The sequence below is a fragment of the Triticum dicoccoides genome, chromosome 1B (assembly GCF_002162155.2).
Source record: "Triticum dicoccoides isolate Atlit2015 ecotype Zavitan chromosome 1B, WEW_v2.0, whole genome shotgun sequence".
Lineage (NCBI taxonomy): Eukaryota > Viridiplantae > Streptophyta > Magnoliopsida > Poales > Poaceae > Triticum > Triticum dicoccoides.
In genome coordinates this window covers 49,695,147-49,710,264 of record NC_041381.1, presented here as the reverse complement: position 1 = coordinate 49,710,264, position 15,118 = coordinate 49,695,147, and the positions used below count along the sequence as shown (strand labels likewise).

The 15,118-nt window shown below is 44.2% G+C and overlaps 2 protein-coding genes across 2 annotated transcripts in view; both read right to left on the bottom strand.

Moving 5' to 3' along the window:
* LOC119350098 (protein STIP1 homolog) overlaps nucleotides 1-12,036 on the bottom strand; it is a 49,388-nt gene extending 37,352 nt beyond the window's left edge. Inside the window, exons 1-2 of the mRNA XM_037618097.1 lie at nucleotides 12,031-12,036; nucleotides 11,896-11,946 (exon numbers count right to left, since the gene is read on the bottom strand). Coding sequence (XP_037473994.1) covers nucleotides 11,896-11,946; nucleotides 12,031-12,036 — 57 coding nt within the window. The remainder of the gene's footprint in view (nucleotides 1-11,895; nucleotides 11,947-12,030) is intronic.
* Nucleotides 12,037-13,756: 1,720 nt separating this feature from the next.
* The window catches only part of LOC119350097, a 25,996-nt gene continuing 24,634 nt past the window's right edge, over nucleotides 13,757-15,118 (bottom strand). Inside the window, exons 4-6 of the mRNA XM_037618096.1 lie at nucleotides 14,580-14,727; nucleotides 14,422-14,501; nucleotides 13,757-14,016 (exon numbers count right to left, since the gene is read on the bottom strand). Of these exons, the coding sequence (XP_037473993.1) occupies nucleotides 14,482-14,501; nucleotides 14,580-14,727 (168 nt within the window). The 3' untranslated portion in view covers nucleotides 13,757-14,016; nucleotides 14,422-14,481. The remainder of the gene's footprint in view (nucleotides 14,017-14,421; nucleotides 14,502-14,579; nucleotides 14,728-15,118) is intronic.

Here is a 15,118-nt window from a genome sequence, read left to right as displayed (position 1 = left end):
TATATATATGTGGGGGTGGGAGGGCAGCCGCACCACAAGTTCTGGCGCAGCCCTCCCCCTCTCCCAAGTACTCCTCCTCTCCCGCGGTGTTTGGCGAAGCCCTGCAGGATTGCCACGCTCCTCCATCACCACCACGCCGTTGTGCTGCTGCTGGATGGAGTCTTCCTCAACCTCTCCCTCTCTCCTTGCTGGATCAAGGCATGGGAGACGTCACCGGGCTGTACGTGTGTTGAACGCGGAGGTGCCGTCCGTTCGACACTAGGATCTCCGGTGATTTGGATCACGACGAGTACGATTCCTTCAACCCCGTTCTCTTGAGCGCTTCCTCTTAGCGATCTACAAGGGTATGTAGATGCACTCTCCTTCCCCTCGTTGCTGGTTTCTCCTTAGATAGATCTTGGTGACACGTAGGAAAATTTTGAATTTCTGCTACGTTCCCCAACTGTGGCATCATGATCTAGGTCTATTGCGTAGATTCTTTGCACGAGTAGAACACAAAGTAGTTGTGGGCATTGATTTTGTTCAATATGCTTACCGTTACTAGTCCAATCTTCTTTCGACGGTATTGTGGGATGAAGCGGCCCGGACCGACCTTACACGTACTCTTACGTGAGACAGGTTCCACCGACTGACATGCACTTGGTGCATAAGGTGGCTAGCGGGTGCCAGTCTCTCCCACTTTAGTCGGAACGGATTCGATGAAAAGGGTCCTTATGAAGGGTAAATAGCAATTGGCATATCACGTTGTGGTTTTGCGTAGGTAAGAAACGTTCTTGCTAGAAACCCATAGCAGCCACGTAAAACATGCAGACAACAATTAGAGGACGTCTAACTTGTTTTTGCAGGGTATGCTATGTGATGTGATATGGCCAAGAAGAATGTGATGAATGATATGTGATGTATGAGATTGATCATGTTCTTGTAATAGGATTCACGACTTGCATGTCGATGAGTATGACAACCGGCAGGAGCCATAGGAGTTGTCTTTATTTATTGTATGACCTGCGTGTCATTGAACAACGCCATGTAATTACTTTACTTTATTGCTAACCGGTAGCCATAGTAGTAGAAGTAATAAGTTGGCGAGACAACTTCATGGAGACACGATGATGGAGATCATGGTGTCATGCCGGTGACGATGATGATCATGGAGCCCCGAAGATGGAGATCAAAAGGAGCAATATGATATTGGCCATATCATGTCACTATTTTATTGCATGTGATGTTTATCATGTTTATGCATCTTATTTGCTTAGAACGACGGTAGTAAATAAGATGATCCCTCATTAAAATTTCAAGAAAGTGTTCCCCCTAACTGTGCACCGTTGCGAAAGTTCGTCGTTTCGAAGCACCACGTGATGATCGGGTGTGATAGATTCTTACGTTCACATACAACGGGTGTAAGCCAGATTTACACACGCGAAACACTTAGGTTAACTTGACGAGCCTAGCATGTACAGACATGGCCTCGGAACACAAGAGACCGAAAGGTCGAGCATGAGTCATATAGTAGATACGACCAACATGAAGATGTTCACCGATGATGACTAGTCCGTCTCACGTGATGATCGGACACGGCCTAGTTGACTCGGATCATGTAATCACTTAGATGACTAGAGGGATGTCTATTTGTGTGGGAGTTCATAAGATGAACTTAATTATCCTGAACATAGTCAAAAGATCTTTGCAAATTATGTCGTAAGCTCGCGCTTTAGTTCCACTGTTTAGATATGTTCCTAGAGAAAATACAGTTGAAAATTGACAGTAGCGATTATGCGGACAGAAGAAAGCTTATGTCCTTAATGCACTGCTTAGTGTGCTGAACCCCAAACGTCGTTTGTGGATGTTGCGAACATCGGACGTACACGTTTTGATAACTACGTGATAGTTCAGTTAAACGGTTTAAAGTTGAGGCACCAAAGACGTTTTCGAAACGTCGCGGAACATATGTGATGTTTTGAGGGCTGAAATTGGGATTTCAGGCTCGTGCCCACGTCAACAGGTTTAAGACCTTCGACGATTTTCTTAGCCTACAAACTAAGGGAGAAAAGCTCAATTGTTGAGCTTGTGCTCAGATTGTCTGAGTGCAACGATCACTTTAATCGAGTGGGAGTTGATCTTCCACATGAGATAGTGATGTTTCTCCAAAGTCATTACCACCAAGCTGCTAGAGCTTCGTGATGAACTATAACATATCAGGGATAGATATGATGATCCTTGAGGTATTCGCGATGTTTGACACCGTGAAAGTAGAAATCAAGAAGGAGCATCAATTGTTGATGGTTGATGAAACCACTAGTTTCAAGAAGGGCAAGGGCAAGAAGGGATACTTCATGAAACGGCAAATCAGTTGCTGCTCTAGTGAAGAAACCCAAGGTTGAACCCAAACCCGAGACTAAGTGCTTCTGTAATAAGGGGAACAACCACTGGAGCAGAATTACCCTAGATACTTGGTAGATGAGAAGGCTGGCAAGGTCGATAGAAGTATATTGGATATGCATTATGTTAATGTGTACTTTACTAGTACTCCTAGTAGCACCAGGGTATTAAGATACCGGTTCGGTTGCTAAAGTGTTAGTAACTCGAAATAAAAGAGCTACGGAATAAACGGAGACTAGCTAAAGGTGAGCTGACGATATGTGTTGGAAGTGTTTCCAAGTTTGATGTGATCAAACATCGCGCGCTCCCTCTACCATCAAGATTAGTATTAAACCTGAATAATTGTCATTTGGTGTTTGTGTTGAGCATAGACATGATTGGATTATGTCTATCGCAATACGGTTATTCATTTAAGGAGAATAATGGTTACTCTATTTATTTGAATAATACCTTCAATGGTCTTGCACTTAAAGGAGCGGTTTATTGAATCTCAATCGTAGTGATACACATTTTCATGCCAAAAGATATAAGATAGTAATGATAGTACCACTTACATGTGGCACTGCCATGTAAGTCATATTGGTATAAATCGCATGAAGAAGCTCCATGTTGATGGATCTTTGGACTCACTCGTTTTTGAAAAGTTTGAGACATGCGAGCCATGTCTATTGGTGTATACGCATGAAGGAACTCCATGCAGATGGATCGTTTGGATTCACTTGATTTTGAATCACTTGAGATATGCAAATCATACCACATGGGCAAGATGACTGAAAGCCTCGTTTTCAGTAAAATGGAACAAGAAAGCAACTTGTAGGAAGTAACACATTTTGATGTGTGCAGTCCAATGAGTGTTGAGGCATGCAGTGAATATCGTTATGTTCTTACTTCACAGATGATTCGAGTAGATGTTGAGTATATTTACTTGATGAAACACAAGTCTGAATTATTGAATAGTTCAAGTAATTTCAGAGTGAAGTTGAAGATCATTGTGACAAGACGATAAAATGTCTATGATATGATCATAGAGATGAGTATCTGAGTTACGAGCTTTGGCACGCAATTAAGACATTGTGGATATTGTTTCACAATTAATACCGCCTGGAACACCATAGTGTGATGGTGTGTCCGAACATCATAGTTGCACCCTATTGGATATGGTGCGTACCATGACGTCTCTCATCGAATTACCACTATCGTTCATGGGTTAGGCATTAGAGACAACCACACTCACTTTAATAGGGCACCACGTAATTCTGTTGAGACGACACCGTTTGAACTATGGTTTGGAGAAACCTAAGTTGTCGTTTCGTAAAGGTTTGGGGCTGCGACGCTTATGTGAAAAAGTTTCAGGTTGATAAGCTCGAACCCAAAGCGGATAAAATGCATCTTCATAGGACATCCAAAAAAAGTTGGGTATACCTCCTATCTCAGATCCGGAAGCAAAAGTAATTGTTTCTAGAAACGGGTCCTTTCTCGAGGAAAAGTTTCTCTCGAAATAATGAGTGGGAGGATGGTGGAGACTTGATAAGGTTATTGAACCATCACTTCAACTAGTGTGTAGCAGGGCACAAGAAGTTGTTCCTGTGGCACCTACACCAATTGAAGTAGAAGCTTATGATAGTGATCATGAAATTTCGGATCAAGTCACTACCAAACCTCGTAGGTCGACAAGGATGCGTACTGCTTCAGAGTGGTACAGTAATCCTGTCTTGAAGGTCATGTTGCTAGACAACAATGAACCTACGAGCTATGGAGAAGCGATGGTGGGCCCATATTCCGACAAATGGTTAGAATCCATGAAATCCGAGGTAGGATCCATGTATCAGAACAAAGCATGTACTTTGGTGGACTTGCCCGATGATCGGCAAGCCATTGAGATAATGGATCTTTAAGAAGAAGACGGACGTGGACGGTAATGTCACCGTCTATGAAGCTCGACTTGTGGTGAAGAGTTTTTCACAAGTTCAAGGAGTTGACTACGATGAGATTTTCTCATCCGTAGCGATGCTTAAGTCCGTCGGAATCATGTTAGCATTAGCTGCATTTATGAAATCTGGCAGATGGATGTCAAAACGAGTTTCCTTACCAGTCTTCGTAAGGAAAGGTTGTATGCGATACAATCAGAAAGGTTTTGTCGATCCTAAGGATGCTAAAAGGTATGCAAAGCTCCAGCAATCCTTCTAAGGACTGGAGTAAGCATCTCGGAGTTGGAATGTACACTTTGATGAGATGATCAAAGATTTTGGGTGTGTACAAAGTTTATGAGAAACTTGTATTTCCAAAGAAGTGAGTGGGAGCACTATAGAATTTTTGATGAGTATATGTTGTTGACATATTGTTGATCAGAAATGATGTAGAATTTCTGGAATGCATATAGGGTTATTTGAAAAGTATTTTTCAAGTGAAAACCTAGATTAAGCTACTTGAACATTGAGCATCAAGATCTATGAGGATAGATCAAAACGCTTAATGATACTTTCAAATGAGCACGTACCTTGACATGATCTTGAAAGTGTTCAAGATGGATCAGTCAAAGAAGGAGTTCTTGCCTGAGTCGTAAGGTACGAAGTTAAGAGTTAAAGCTCGACCACGGCAGAAAAGAGAGAAAGGACGAAGGTCGTCCCCTATGCTTTAGACGTAGGCTCTATAGTATGCTATGCTAAGTACCGCACCTGATGTGTGCCTTGCCACATGTCTGGCAAGAGGGTACAAAGGTGATCAAGGAGTGGATCACCAGATAGCGGTCAAAATTATCCTTAGAGGAATAAGGATTTGTTTCTCGATTATGGAGGTGATAAAGAGTTTGGCGTAAAGGGTTACGACGATGCAAGCTTTAACACCTATCCGAATGACTCTGAGTAGCAAACCGGATACGTATAGTGGAGCAACCATTTGGAAAAGCTCCAAGTGGAGCGTGGAAGCAGCATTTACAATATGACCTAGAGATTTGCGAAGTACATACGGATCTGAATGTTGCAGATCCGTTGACTAAAACCTCTCTCACAAGCAAAACATGACCAAACCCAAGAACTCATTGAGTCTTAATCACATGATGATGTGAACTAGTTTAGTGACACTAGTAAACTCTTTGGATGTTGGTCACATGGTGATGTGACCTGTGAGTGTTAATCACATGGCGGTGTGAACTAGATTATTGACTCTAGTGCAAGTGGGAGACTGTTGGAAATATGCCCTAGAGGCAATAATAAATTAAGTTATTATTATATTTCCTTGTTCATGATAATCGTTTATTATCCATGCTATAATTGTATTGATAGGAAACTCAGATACATGTGTGGGTATATAGACAACACCATGTCCCTAGTAAGCCTCTAGTTGACTAGCTCGTTGATCAACAGATGGTTATGGTTTCCTGACCATGGACATTGGATGTCATTGATAACGGGATCACATCATTAGCAGAATGATGTGATGGGCAAGACCCAATCCTAAGACTAGCACAAAGATCGTGTAGTTCATATGCTAAAGCTTTTCTAATGTCAAGTATCTTTTCCTTAGACCATGAGATTGTGCAACTCCCGGATACCGTAGGAATGCTTTGGGTGTACCAAACGTCACAAGGTAACTGGGTGGCTATAAAGGTGCACTACAGGTATCTCCGGAAGTGTCTGTTGGGTTGGCACGAATTGAGACTGGGATTTGTCACTCCGTGTAAATGGAGAGGTATCACTGGGCCCACTTGGTAGGACATCATCATAATGTGCACAATGTGACCAAGGGGTTGATCACGGGATGATGTGTTACGGAACGAGTAAAGAGACTTGCCGGTAACGAGATTGAACAAGGTATCAGGATACCGACGATCGAATCTCGGGCAAGTACAATACCGCTGGACAAAGGGAATTGTATACGGGATCGATTGAGTCCTTGACATCGTGGTTCATCCGATGAAATCATCGTGGAACATGTGGGAGCCAACATGGGTATCCAGATCCCGCTGTTGGTTATTGACCGGAGAACGTCTCGGTCATGTCTACATGTCTCCCGAACCCGTAGGGTCTACACACTTAAGGTTCGATGACGCTAGGGTTATAAAGGAAGTTTGTATGTGGTTACCGAATGTTGTTCAAAGTCCTGGATGAGATCCCGGATGTCACGAGGAGTTCCGGAATGGTCCGGAGGTAAAGATTTATATATGGAAAGTTGTTGTTCGGGTTCCAGAAAAAGTTCGGGTTTTTTCGGTATTGTACCGGGAAGCTTCCAGAAGGTTCCGGAGGATTCCGGAGGGGTCTGGAGGTCCGAAAATTGTTCCACCACGTCCAATACAGTAGCATGGGCTGTAGGGGGGCGCCCTAGCCTTAATGGGCCAGGGGCACCAGCCCCCCCCCCCCCAAGGCCCATGCGCATGGGAAGGGGAAAACCCTAAGGGGGAGGGCCTCCACTTGACTTGGGAGGCACTCCTCCCCCCCTTGGCCGCCGCCCCCTCCTCAGATTGGATTTGAGGGGGGCGGCCCCCCTCTCCCTTGCCCCTACATATATGTGGGGGGTGGGAGGGCAGCCGCACCACAAGTTCTGGCGCAGCCCTCCCCCTCTCCCAAGTACTCCTCCTCTCCCGCGGTGTTTGCTGAAGCCCTGCAGGATTGCCACGCTCCTCCATCACCACCACGTCGTTGTGCTGCTGCTGGATGGAGTCTTCCTCAACCTCTCCCTCTCTCCTTGCTGGATCAAGGCATGGGCGACGTCGCCGGGCTGTATGTGTGTTGAACGCGGAGGTGCCGTCCGTTCGGCACTAGGATCTCCGGTGATTTGGATCACGATGAGTACGACTCCTTCAACCCCGTTCTCTTGAGCGCTTCCGCTTAGCGATCTACAAGGGTATGTAGATGCACTCTCCTTCCCCTCGTTGCTGGTTTCTCCTTAGATAGATCTTGGTGACACGTAGGAAAATTTTGAATTTCTGCTACGTTCCCCAACAGTGGCATCATGAGCTAGGTCTATTTCGTAGATTCTTTACACGAGTAGAACACAAAGTAGTTTTGGGCGTTGATTTTTTTCAATATGACCGTTACTAGTCCAATCTTGTTTCGAGGGTATTGTGGGATGAAGCGGCCCGGACCGACCTTACACGTACTCTTACGTGAGACAGGTTCCACCGACTGACATGCACTTGGTGCATAAGGTGGCTAGCGGGTGCCAGTCTCTCCCACTTTAGTCGGAACGGATTCGATGAAAAGGGTCCTTATGAAGGGTAAATAGCAATTGGCATATCATGTTGTGGTTTTGCGTAGGTAAGAAACGTTCTTGCTAGAAACCCATAGCAGCCACGTAAAACATGCAAACAACAATTAGAGGACGTCTAACTTGTTTTTGCAGGGTATGCTATGTGATGTGATATGGCCAAGAAGAACGTGATGAATGATATGTGATGTATGAGATTGATCATGTTCTTGTAATAGGATTCACGACTTGCATGTCGATGAGTATGACAACCGGCAGGAGCCATAGGAGTTGTCTTTATTTATTGTACGACCTGTGTGTCATTGAACAACGCCATGTAATTACTTTACTTTATTGCTAACCGGTAGCCATAGTAGTAGAAGTAATAAGTTGGCGAGACAACTTCATGGAGACACGATGATGGAGATCATGGTGTCATGCCGGTGACGATGATGATCATGGAGCCCTGAAGATGGAGATCAAAAGGAGCAATATGATATTGGCCATATCATGTCACTATTTGATTGCATGTGATGTTTATCATGTTTATGCATCTTATTTGCTTAGAACGACGGTAGTAAATAAGATGATCCCTCATTAAAATTTCAAGAAAGTGTTCCCCCTAACTGTGCACCGTTGCGAAAGTTCGTCGTTTCGAAGCACCACGTGATGATCGGGTGTGATAGATTCTTACGTTCACATACAACGGGTGTAAGCCAGATTTACACACGCGAAACACTTAGGTTAACTTGACAAGCCTAGCATGTACAGAGATGGCCTCGGAACACAAGAGACCGAAAGGTCGAGCATGAGTCGTATAGTAGATACGACCGACATGAAGATGTTCACCGATGATGACTAGTCCGTCTCACGTGATGATCGGACACGGCCTAGTTGACTCGGATCATGTAATCACTTAGATGACTAGAGGGATGTCTATTTGTGTGGGAGTTCGTAAGATGAACTTAATTATCCTGAACATAGTCAAAAGATCTTTGCAAATTATGTCGTAAGCTCGCGCTTTAGTTCCACTGTTTAGATATGTTCCTAGAGAAAATATAGTTGAAAGTTGACAGTAGCGATTATGCGGACAGAAGAAAGCTTATGTCCTTAATGCACCGCTCAGTGTGCTGAACCCCAAACGTCGTTTGTGGATGTTGCGAACATCGGACGTACACGTTTTGATAACTACGTGACAGTTCAGTTAAACGGTTTAAAGTTGAGGCACCAAAGACGTTTTCGAAACGTCGCGGAACATATGTGATGTTTCGAGGGCTGAAATTGGGATTTCAGGCTCGTGCCCACGTCAAGAGGTATAAGACCTCCGACGATTTTCTTAGCCTACAAACTAAGAAAGAAAAGCTCAATTGTTGAGTTTGTGCTCAGATTGTCTGAGTGCAACAATCACTTGAATCGAGTGGGAGTTGATCTTCCAGATGAGATAGTGATGTTTCTCCAAAGTCATTACCACCAAGCTGCTAGAGCTTCGTGATGAACTATAACATATCAGGGATAGATATGATGATCCTTGAGGTATTCGCGATGTTTGACACCGCGAAAGTAGAATAATATTATGCAGTTTGGTCATGAGCGTGTAAAACTACATGACTCCAACGTAAAGTTGGTAGGTTGCAATTCCAAAATAAAGATAATGCAATGAGCTTAACTCTTTGGACATGATTCTACCAAACCATTTTAAGTCTAGACATTAGGACAAATTGCTAAACTTCAATCCAAAGGCCATAGAGAATGCCTTCAAGGAGAATTCTGCAATGTTATCCATTCGATTTGCTTGAAATCGATGTCAGATAATGAGCCAATGGTTTCGTGTGAATAAAGCACACACTTAAGACCATCATGTAGATATGTCTTTTAGAACCATGTAATACCTGAATAGTCTACTCAATGGCTGGGAAGAGCCACTTACCTCGACTTGATGCATTCAAGGAGTATGAGTGGTTCATCATAGAATTTAAGGTATGGAAGCCTTAAAATTAGCTTCCCTATGTCACTTGTAGTGTGCATAAAATCCAAATATTATTAGAATTTAGCATCATAATAATCATAAACTATTGGAATTGCTGATAGTTTCTGTTTCAATCCAATGTCTCGATGACCAAGGCGAGTATGCTAAGTTTGTCATGTACAAGACACTCTGGAAAACTATCTCGTACACAACATGTGCTACGGGTTGAGTCGTATGTGTAGTACAATCCAGATGATACACAGAGAATGTGCTTTCCATATCCGGTGCATATGGTAAAGAGAAGTTATTCGAAAATTCGAATCTGAGCCCGAGCTCATCTGCACCTGCGCTCACAAAAAAATCGGAATAAATACTAGAAAAATTCAAAAAAATTCAAAAAACAATTGGGTGGTGGACAATTTGATGCCTGAGGTACGCTCCAATTTTTAAAACATTTGTACTTCTGCGCAGCTCTCAGCAAAAAAGACAAATCAAAGGTCTGTAAAAATGTGTACTATTCATATACTGTTCTGGTTTGATTTGTCTTTTTTGCTGAGAGCTGCACAGAAGTCCAAATGTTTTGAAAATTGGAGCGTACCTCACGCATCAAATTGTCTACCACCCAAATTTTTTTTGGAATTGTTTGAATTTTTCTGATTTTTTTACGAATTTTTTTTGACCGGGTGCAGATGCACCCTGGCACCGAAACGCCATTCTCGAAGTTATTTCTCCTTATTGTCATCATAAATTTCGCTATGGAAACCATTTTGATGGATACCTCCATAGTTTAGTAGGGTACAAGTTAAACCTGGGAAGCAATGAAGCATCCCGACGTTACTCGAGTACCCACAGGGATAGTAAATATGACTCGAGTTGAGCCAACAAATACCTCATCGCGTCTAGCGATTTTAAAATATCTCCTTCCTCTCAGTGAGAGTGGAAACATTGGACTTCTCTAAGTATAGAGTTTGTGGTGCATATGTCCACAAGGCACATATCATTTTTCATCCGATTAACTCCCGCAGAAATCTATATATAGACATGAAGATTCTTAAGAAAATCACTGTCGGATATATAGAATACATACAAATGAATTTGTATGAAAATGTTGATACAATATATTATGATATACAATATATGATGACAATAATAATCATGTTCTTATTAGAACATCATAAATGGACAGAAATAAATAGATCACTAAGGAGACTAAGGGACTAAATGTATAGTCTCCAAACATGTCGGTTGATGCATATTCAACCATCATGCTCTCCATGCTCATAGAGTCTCGTGATAGCTTGATGGTGTCAGGTTGAGGGTTTGAAGTGAGTTTCAAACCATTACCCTTGAGGTCCTTTGCGTCCCGATGGCGTGGTTTGGATTGCACGCACTATCCCATGGGATGCAAGACTGATCTTGATGTCCATGACCCGCTTAAGTGCGTTGTGGCCATTGAGGGCAAGTGCCTCACATTGTTAGCCATCGATTACTTATAGGGGCAAGCCAGAGATAATTAATTTACAAGAAGTAAATTAAAAAGCATCATGGTTTTGTAATAAGAATGTAAAAATTCGACTCAAGTGTATAATTTGAAAATGCTCAACCTCAATTGTGGGAACATAACACATTGAAGATCATTCAGATCTCACAGTAATAGAGATAGTCTGCACATGGGCAGTAGATCCAACTCATTACCTTGTGTTTTTCTAATATAATGAGGGAGATGTTATTGTCAAAAATTTACAAGTTTGTTGTGCGGGAGAAATCAATCTCGACCGCTATGGCATGTTCATGAAGAATGGCAATGTGGTAAACACAAAGAACATATCATCTCCGGTGAAAAACTGGTAATTTATTTATATTACAGATTGTGTAATATAAATACAAATTAATGTTGCAAAATTAATAGATTTCAAGAAAGGTGGCTCGAAATCATTAATGCGAATCTCAAAATGCTAAGGATGACACCTTGAATTTTGCATATGTATTTGCAAGAAATTGAAAATCTCAATTGCAAATAGACGTATCAATCTCGACATGTGGTTAACATGAAAATAGATACATCATAGAAATATTCCGGAATACCACGTACTCAACGGAGAAACAGTACTGCAGTGGTACTGAATTTAACTTTGCAAGAGATTAAAATCTCGATATCAAATAGATGTAATTTATCTCAACACTTGACAAATGTGGAAATATAACAGACTAAAAACAGGGATAAAATCACTGTTAAAAGTTGTTGTTAGAACTAATTTTCTGAAAAGAAAAGAGTAAATTAGTAAAGCAAATACTACTATAGGAGTGTTGATGACTCAACTAGTAAAGCAATTAAGCAAACACTAGTACGGGAGTGCTAATGACTCAACCGCATGCAGGTAAGCCACGTAGTAGTACACGTATGTGCGGCAGTCCACGACCTGGTCAATCGAGTACAGATAAGGAGAGAGACATTCCCAATTACTCAATCCCCATCCTCACCAGACTAACAGGCAGAGACTGACTTCCATGGCCGACCGGTGCCACCTCCAGCCACGCTGCCACGGCGTTCATCGGCGACGGGTGGAGGGACCAAGTGCTCCATCGTCTTCCTCGGGAGAGGAACCACCAATGAGGTCGTGGCTGGAAGCCACGCCGGTGGAGACGCCGTTTGCGGCACCGTTCGTGAGGCCGAGCGCTGCGGGGCTCCATGTGCCAGAGCGGCCGCTCGACGGCGAGCTCGCCAACGGGACGCCAAGGGCCATGAGACGGCGGCGAGCGCCCGAGTGCGGCGAAGGCTGAGGAGTTGCAGGCGCCGGGGTCAGCAGGCGTGGCGCGACGCGACGGCGTCGGTGTTGACGCCCGCGGCACTACTGGAGCAGCTCAGAAGGGGCTCGTAGGGCGAGAGTCGTGTCGTGCCTCCGCGTTGGAGGCCTCGATCGTGCCTCAACCATGCTCCGCGTTGGGAGTCACCTCCTCTGCCGGGGGTGTTGCGCCGGAGGGCGCTGCCTCCCTGCAGAGCTGAGGTCGTGCCATGGCCACCACTTCGCGGGCTGCGCGCCTCTCTGTGAGCGGGCGCGACCGTTGCCGTGGTCCCCTGCGCTCGTAGGGGCAAGGCCGAGGCCAGGCGCGGGGTGTACCGGGAGGAACGACCGCACCTTTTGCTCGTCGCGCGTGCGTCGGATGGCGCAGCCGAGGGCCCGACCACCGCAGTGCTTTGCGACGAGGCTGAACTCCACGCCGTGGGGAGCCGTGCAAGAGGGCTGTCTGTCAGTCTCGTGGGCGGGGCGCGCGAGGGCGGCCACGGCGATGGACGGAGCGCGGGAGCGCGGCCACGGGCGGGGCGCAGGTGGCCACGCGGGCGGGCGCGGCCTGGCGCTGCCGGCTGTATGGCGCGGTTGCGTCGTACGCCAGTGCCAGGGGCCGATGATACGACACAGTTGCTGATGCTAATGCTTTCTACAGTGGAAAAACACGGTGAAGAACCTTTTTTTCTTCTCATGTGGTGCCTTTTTGCATCAGTCTGTTGATTGATCTTCTGGCCTTGGTGATCTTTGAATCAATGGATGCCAACGCCCACTTATTCTGTTGTCGATTCAGGAATAGAGTCGACGGCGGTTGGGTAGACGCCCTGTTTCTTCTGATTTTGGCCGAACACCTATGATTTTCTTTCTTCGATTTGCTCTTTCTGTATGCACTTGATGAAGTAACTCACGTGAGTGCATAGCGTAAACCAAGAAGAGAAAACAATCAAATCAATTGTTAGATCATTGATGTTAATCACAAAAGATAAGAAATTTGCTTTCTCCTGATCGATCTCTTGAACGGCGGTGCATCTCTGCAGTGGGCGGCTAATTTCTCCAGCGATCTGGCCATGATCGGCAATCTTCGGAAGGAAGCCCAGCAGTGGGGGTTTCGCCGGAAGCGGTTCCATGCGCCATCCCTTCTGCGCTGGATACTCTTCTCACCGCCGCTGGCCGCAAAGGGCCTGTGCGTGAACGGGCCCCTATTCACTTGATGATGGGATTACATATATAGCCCCTGAAGGGATACGACCGAAGGGATGTGAGGCAACCACCTCGGTTAGAAAAAGCAAGGATTATTTTATTGGTGACGGCTCTCTTTGCACTGGAGTGTTATCCACCGCACTTCATTTGCTTGGCGACTTCTTTTCCCTCTTCACTTCATCTATTGAACTGTAGTTTGCTTTTTCATAGAGAAAGAATTGCCATATACTACAACCCTCTGTAAAAAAAAATATATACTGCAGTTCTATATAGAGAAATTGTCAGATACAGTACTACTGTGCTGTAGTATCTGATATTAGGGAAACATGCAATGGTAATACTCCCATCGGACACTCCGCTGTACTTTCTAACAAAGGAAACCAGTCTTTGCGCAAATGAAGAAACTCCTGAGCCGTTCCAAGTCTTCAACTGACTCCCCTGCAACACCCAAATAGTCACCTGGCTTTCGTGCTCTGAGACGTCTTCAAGGACTTCATAGCTTCCCTAAATATTATTGGAAGGAGAAGTATCAGATACTATTTGGAATGGCATAGTTATGTCTGGCACTTGTAATTCTGTAGGCACCATTGCACGACAGTATATGCATGCCTCTTCCTAAATATCAGCAAAGTACTACTCAAGGGCAGATTACAGAGTTACTACTATACGTCAGGGTAGGTTGGTGCATTGGCATTGATAACAGTACAAAGTGGCACTCCGAAATCCTAACAAACACAAAATAGAACGGAGTCAAGTTCTCGACAGTCTCATGACAAGGGCGCATGCATGTACTTGCAGCATAGGTAACTAATACTGTGCTTGAGATGTGCTGAAACACGGCCAGCCAGCTACCAATGCAAGGTCATCGCCAAAAGGCATTAGTGTAACCAAAGAGGCAGATGGGTTTACCGTAATGCATCCTCGATGTCAGTGTCCACTGGGTCCAATTTGAGTCCATCCAAGAACCGTTCACTTGCACCCTCGTAGTCCTGACGATAAACACAAAAAGTGAACGATCATAAACAATTTGGAATGCCAAGAGAAAAACTGTAGCATCAGAGCGTCACCCTGCTGGCGACAAGCTTTTGGCCAGTGAGGCCGCATTTTTCTGCATTTATTAGCATCTAGCAAAGCCTTTCTTCCGTCGCCCATGTGAAGCCAACAAAGGCTCCTGTCTGAGAACAAGACTGCGTCATCAGGATCAAGCTGCATTGCCTACATTACACAAGACAAATCGACAGTTCAGCTTACTAAGTTTATTTTAACTCAAATTGAATTAGTTAACTGGATAAAACAACAGTTAGGAAGTTGTCAACACTCAAACAAGAAATCTACACATTTTTTATTCATACTAGCCTACATAAAATACAAATTAGCAAGTCTACAAAAGCCAGCCTAACATACATTTACTAAATATATAGCACAATGTTAAAGTACACTCATTTATTCTATTCTAGTCCTAACAAGAAAAATCTGCACATAGCTGCAGAGTAACTTTTGAACTAAATAACTTACATTAAAAAGCTTGCTTTTCCATTATCCCACTCGTTCATTATAGTCATCCCTGTGTTTTTTTCCTGACTGTGAGGCAAAGGCCACTCCCTCC